This window comes from Palaemon carinicauda, chromosome 31, assembly GCF_036898095.1.
Source record: "Palaemon carinicauda isolate YSFRI2023 chromosome 31, ASM3689809v2, whole genome shotgun sequence".
Taxonomy (NCBI): domain Eukaryota; kingdom Metazoa; phylum Arthropoda; class Malacostraca; order Decapoda; family Palaemonidae; genus Palaemon; species Palaemon carinicauda.
The window spans coordinates 18271384-18278439 of NC_090755.1; the positions used below are offsets into that span (position 1 = coordinate 18271384).

Genomic DNA, 7056 nt, shown 5'->3' on the forward strand with positions numbered 1-7056 from the left:
AATTCAATTCCCTAAACAACAGGGTTATTCAAACGACGACCAGTCCCTTGGTGGTCTTCAGAACTAACTGCCCTCCACAGAGCAACAAGAAGATCTCTTAACACGATTGCGTAGACGCAGAACTGATGAGAATTTAATTATGTACAAGAAATGTAGAGCACAGTTCCGTTGTGCCATGAAAGAAGCAAGGCGCCAGTCATGGATGTCTTTTGTTTCCTCCATACAGTAGAACACAACCATCTGCTGTGTGGAGGAAAGTAAAAAAAGATAGCTGGCAAATTCACCCCAAACCCACCACCAGTGTTGAAGGTGAATGGTCAGTATGTAACTGAAGCAAATGATGTTAGCAATGCCCTGGCTAATCATTTTTCAAATGTATCCAGCAAGTGTGAAGGAGCCCCTGGTCACCAGTATAGGAGCATTAAAGAAAAGAGAATTTTAAATTTTGCAACAAGGGAAGACTTATAATTCTCCTTTCACTGAAAGAGAATTTGATTCCGCACTTGCTCATTGCAATGATACAGCCCCTGTACCCGATGGAATTCTATTCCATATGCAATGATTAAACGTGTACATTTTAATACAAAGCTATTTATTTTAAGCATTATTAATAGAATATGGCATAATCATAGTTACCCAAGTGATTGGGAACTAGCCATTATTTTAGCCTTTTTAAAACCCGGTAAAGATAAGTTTTTAGCAGCAAACTATCGTCCTATTGCGTTGACATCTTGTTTATGTAAAATCATGGAGAAGATGGTCAATGCAAGGCTGATGTGGTACCTTGAAAGAGTTATTTTATCACCGATTCAATGTGGATTCAGAAAAATGCACTCAACGACTGATGTGTCGATACGACTTGAGTCTTCTTTTTGTGAAGCCTTTGTTTCCAAACAGCACCATATTACAGTATTTTTTGACCTTGAAAAGGCATATGATACCTCATGGAGATATGGTATACTTAAAACAATTCATGAATTGGGATTGAGGGAAGAGCTGCCACTATTTATTCAGGCATTTTTTTCACATAGTTTTTCAAGTGAGAGTTGGGGAAGCTCTATCAGAGTAAGTGCCAGTAAGGAGGAGTTCCTCTGGGTGGTGTGCTGAGTGTAACCCTTTTTGCACTGGCAATTAATGGGATATCCTCAACTATTCCTCAGGATGTTCTCTCAAATTATTTGTAAATGATCTCTCCATATCATTTGCTGGAGCCAGAATGGCAATGGTTGAGAGAAAACTACAGCTCTCAATTGACAACATTTTCCAGTGGGCCAATATGAATGGATTTAAGTTCTCGACAAGTAAAACTACTATTGTACATTTCTGTCGTATCCGGGGAGCACATCCAGACCCGGATATATACATTAAAGGTCAACGGATCCCATGTGCAAGTGAAGCCAAATTTTTAGGTTTAATATTTGATTGTAGACTTACATGGGTTTCTCACCTAAAAGTGCTAAAAGCTGAACGTGTTGAAGCTCTGAATATTTTAAATGTATTGTCCCATACATCATGGGGGCCAGACCGCAATACTATTTTAAAATTATACAAGGCCTTGATTTTTTCCAAAATTAGTTATGGATGTGAAATATACTCTTCAGCCACCCCAAGCCTGTTAAAAATATTAGATTCAATACACCATGCTGGTATTAGATTGTCCACAGGAGCATTTAGAACCTCAACTCTCCAGCATCAACAAGGAGACTTGGGATAGGTACCTCTAGACCTTTACCGAATGTCTTCTATTGTTCGGTATTGGTTTAGAGTGCAAAGACGCCCCAACTCTTCTTTCAGACTGCAAGCCTTGTGAGACACATCGTACTTTGAGTTGCACCCAAAATCTCCTCAACCTTATGGCTTTCGGGTGAAACTATTTTTAAACAGTCTGGATATAATTATAAGTAAGGTACTTCCATTCAAGGTATCATCAACGCCTCCATGGAAATTCCCAGAGATTTTTTTGTAAATACTTTATTGAAGTTAAGAAGAATATGACTGACCTAGAAGTTAATGTCTCTTTTTATGGAACATGTTGAAGAACAGAGGATCGACTTTTATATATACTGATGGCTCCAAATCTGATGCTGGCGTTGGATTTTAAGTACATAGTAAGGATTTTAATTGTAGAGGTGCACTTCCTTTAACAGCTTCCATATTTACTGCCGAACTGTATGGCATATTAACCGCTATTGAGAAAATAGCATTGGAGAAGCAGGGTAATTTTACAATTTTTAGTGATGCATGGAGTGTCCTTCAAGCTTTAGAAGTTTTTAATTTTAGCTCTCTAGTTTTAAAGATTTTAGAATGGCTCTTTATTATTGGATGGAGAGGTATAATAGTTCGATTTTGTTGGGTTCCAGCACACACAGGTGTTTCTGGCAATGAGAAGGCAGATTCACTGGCAAAGAATGCTGCATCCGAGTTGCTGCCAAGAAGGTATCCCATTCCGTGCAATGATTATCTACCTAACATCAAGAAATTGCTTTGCAATAAATGGCAACAGCACTGGGATAGTCTAGATGGCAATAAAATGAGAGGTAACAAATGTCATAACTCCTTGGAGATATAACATGATGCTCCGAAAATGGGAGACTTCTCTTTGTCGTCTCCGTATTGGTCACACATACACGAGTATCTGCTGAAGGGCCAACACCAACGGTATTGCGAGGACTGTCTAGTACCTTTAACAGTGAGGCATTTGTTGACCGAATGCCCTAATTTCAATAACCTAAGAAATAGATATTTGTTTGAGGCTTGAGGTGAGGATGGCAGGTTCATCCTTGCCAAGATTCTTGGACATGTGTCCTACTATGCGAGCGGCATTTTTAGATTTATTTCAGAAGCAGGTCTTCTGAAAACTATTTAACTATTATAATGACTTCTTAACTTTTATGGTTTTAATTGAATTCTTTTATTTTTCATATATAATAAATGTTATCGGCGTCAATGACCTTGGATGTCAGGATGCCAGAGAACTCTCAATCAATCAATCTCTTCCCTATTTACTGCTCTGGCGGAGCTCTTTTGGGCGGGGGTGAATCTCAGTGGATGGTTACTTTACTTACTTGTACTTGTGAGTAGTCTTCAAGGCCCCGCTCCGCTGCTGACGCAGTGCTCCGCGGGGCCTCCCTTGTACACATTGAGTTAACATCTATAATCTTGTTTAATGCACTTTTCATTCAAATCGTAGCATTCAGTGAATAAGTGGGTTTTCAACTTCTGTTAAAAAATCTGCAAATTTTCACTATTCTAGATATTTTCAGGCAGCATATTGTACAGCCTTGGTGCACACGTTGCAAAAGCTCTTAAAACCAATATCTGAATTGCATCTTGGTTCAATCAATCTATGACGATCTACACTATGTCTCAAGATCATAGAAGTGTCAAGGTGAAAGGCACTCAGTAAATTGTTCATGTATTTTGGTCTTACAAAATGTAGAGCTTGATAAATCATAAGACATATCTTATAAATAATTCTTGCCTTAATTGGCAGCCAATGTAAATCAATCAGCGCTGGTGTTATTCTTTCTCGGCGAGGTAAACCTTTGATCAATCTGGCAGCTCTGTTCATGACATTTTTTAGCCTTTTCAACAGATAGTTTGGTAGTCTATAATAAAGTGAGTTGCAATAATCCAACTTGGAAATAACATAGTTGTGAACAAGCATTTTTATAGTCTTCTCATCCAAATATTTCTTAATGAAGGCAATATTCTTTAGATGATATCCAGTTGCTTTCACTACGTTATTAATTTGATCATGAAATGAGAGATGACAGTCAACCAAGACCCCTAGGTCTCTGACCACAGGTTTCACTTCCATAGTGGTACCATGCATTCGTAGAGTTGCAGTCGCAAGTCTCCTCAGATCATTCTTCTTTCCCACAAGTAAACATTCTGACTTGTCGTCATTTAACTTCAGTTGTTTAGCATCCATCCAGTTTTTAACATCTCTCATTATTTCATCTAGCTTTTCATCCATCCAGTTTTTAACATCTCTCATTATTTCATCTAGCTTTTCCTCTGTTTCGCGACATATAGAATTGAGTATTATCTGCAAACAACTTAAAATCGACTCCATGTCTTCTCAACAAGTGTGATAGTTCAATAGTATAAATACAAAATAGAATTGGACCCAATACACTTCCTTGAGGAACACCTCTCATCAGGGGTTTAGTACTTGAGAATGACTTCCCAATCTGCACACAATAAGTTCTATTTTCAAGGTAAGTCTTTAGGTAAAGCAATGCATCTCCATCTATACCAACCGCTTTGCAGTCTTCAAGTAGTAGACTGTGTACAACAGTATCAAAGGCAGCACTCAGATCTAATAAGATAAGAATTCCACACTGCCCTTCATCCATCAATAATAGCAAGTTATTCATCACTGAACATAAAGCTGTCTCTGTCGAATACAGTCGCTTATAGGCAGACTGATTATCTGGAAGGGCTTCAACCGCTTGCAAATGGTCCAGCAACTGATTCAGAATTACATTTTCAATAATCTTAGATAAAAATGTTAGATTAGACACCGGTCTGTAAGAACTTAAGCATTGAGGATCGAGTTTGCCTTTAACTATGGGCTTCACAACCGCTAACTTTTCAGTCTCTGGAAAAACATTATTCTCAATGCTAACATTAACACATTCTAAAAACATTTGTAGAATCACATGAAAGTTATCACTGTTTACAATGTAAGATACGGGTAGAGGATCGTTATCACAATACGTTAACTTCACTCTACTGACGATAGACTTTACTACTTCCATATCAACTTTCTCAAAGCTGAGTAACTTTTCTTCTGAAGACCATATAAATGGATTGAATCTTAGAGAGTTAGCATGCTGGAAAGTATCCACTATATGTTGAATTTTGTCGTCAAAATAAATTAAAAACTTATTAGCAAGGTCTTCTTCAGTAAACCCTTCTGGTAGGTTATTTTTCTTCTTATTTCCTGTCCGATTGTTCAATATTTTATACAATTTATTTATTTTTGATCCTGCTTCTTTAGTCTTCTGTCTGTAGTATTCATGTTTTCTATAAATTAAAAGTCTATTTTCGTTATTTCTAGCAATCCGATAGTCTCTTTTTGCTGCATCTGTGCGCAACCTGCGCCACAATCTTTCTTTCTCTTTTCCTTTTTTGCTCTTAATATTTCAGCATTAAACCATGGCGCATGGTCTTTGATTATTATCTCCTTTTCTGTGATAGGGCATGTTTCATCATAATACTGTTTTAAGGAGTTATTATATAGTGTACAGAAACAAGTCACACATTTTTCAGTCATTACATTATGCTCACAGATTGTGTATTTCTCAATAGAAATTTTCTGAGATACTCTGAAGATAAGTTCTTCTGGTACGAAACTGTTTTTCCTTCTAAATGAAATAATTTTTCTTTGATTTTTTTTTCTTTCATATAAGGAATTATGAATGTTACTAACATATGTACTGGCGAAATACGACATATATCATCAACAAGTACTTCTTGTACCAGATTATGTTCTTTATCAGAGAAAACTAGGTCCAATATGTGTCCACTGACTGATGTCGCTTCAGTAACACTGTTTACAAAATTCAGTGTATCCATCATTTCAATGAATTCTTTGGCTGAAGAAGCATCCGGATCATCAACCCAGAGATTAAAGTTACCACAAATAAATACATTAGCACTTACTGTGTCAACTGTCTCCAAATACATCCTAAAATCTTCAATAAACACACTGGCACTCATGTGAGGAGGTCTGTAAGCCACAATAAATATTATCTTCTCTCCTTTGGCCTCGCAACTAATCTGTATATGTTCAAAGCTGTCAATGTTCTCAGTATCCACTATTTTTATTTTCCGAAATGAGTTTGAAAGAAATATTCCGACACCACCACCTCTTCGGTTTTTCCTCGGAGCGTGTAGAAAAGTGTGCGTTTCTGGGGTCATTTCTCGTATCTTAGCAGTATCATATTCATGTAACCAGGTCTCAGCTACCGCTAGAATGTCAGTCATTAACAGCAATTAGATCATGGATATCAAAAGTCTTATTTCCCACAGACTGGACATTTAAGAATCCACATTTAATTCCTGATAAGGTAGCGTTAATAGCCATGGTCAGTCATATTCCTAATCCTTTCAAGCTCTCCTTCAAGAACTGGACAGCAATTATCATTAGCTGAGTGGTCTACTACAGGCTTCTTAAATCCTTGACAGTTGATACATCTTCTATCAACAGAAGTACAGTCTTTAGACTTATGATTACCCGAACATTTAAAGCAGACGGGATCCTCGTTTTTTTGCTTGGAAGAACAATTTTGTTCAAGGTGACCAAATCTTTGACAGTAGTAACAGTTAAGGCATGATATCTCTCTCACCATGTACACACCCCATTCAAGCTTCACCCTATCATGGTGCCTGTGAATTATCTCTCTCACATCAGGGTCACATTTCAGGATATAGTGCTTGGTACCGCCAGCGGCTGGTTTTTCAAAGATCAGCTTAATCTTATCCCTGATGTCTTCAATAGACTGTAAATAATGATTTCTCTCAATTAAATTTTCAATTATCTTATCATGGGCTTCCTCCTTGTGCACATTACATAACATGATTTTAGGTTTCAGTTTTCTGACACTTGTCGTAGTTACTTTATCAACATTGCCAAGCTTCCTTGCTGCTTAATCTCTCACTGTTTCATCTTCAAAATTCATTACGATGTTACCTTTACGAGTGAATTTTGCATCAGATATCTGTGTCGTGCCCAAGGCCTGAGACACCTCACTTTTCATCTCAGTTGCTTTCACCCTTTCATCATTTGTTTTGACAACAAGCAAATTCTTTCTCACCGAGCGACGTTTAACGACCTCGGTCCAGCCCATGTTATCAGCAACAGGGGCTGATTCAGCCATAACACCCACAGGCGCGACTGGTAGTGCACTATTGATAGCCTCCGTCACTTCCTGCTTAATTTCATGAATCTTATTTTCTAATTTATCAGATACTTCATTTAATTTCTTGGTCATGGTTATCTTGATCTCGTCATACTCCTTCATGAAGATTTTCACTTTATCATAA

At 37.5% G+C, this 7056-nt stretch overlaps 1 protein-coding gene across 1 annotated transcript; it reads right to left on the minus strand.

The window, feature by feature from the left end:
• Positions 1–3259: 3259 nt before the first annotated feature.
• On the minus strand, positions 3260–4000 carry LOC137624628 (uncharacterized). Its single transcript, XM_068355586.1, has one exon. It carries the CDS (start codon positions 3998–4000, stop codon positions 3260–3262), a length of 741 nt encoding a protein of 246 aa, XP_068211687.1.
• Positions 4001–7056: the final 3056 nt, after the last annotated feature.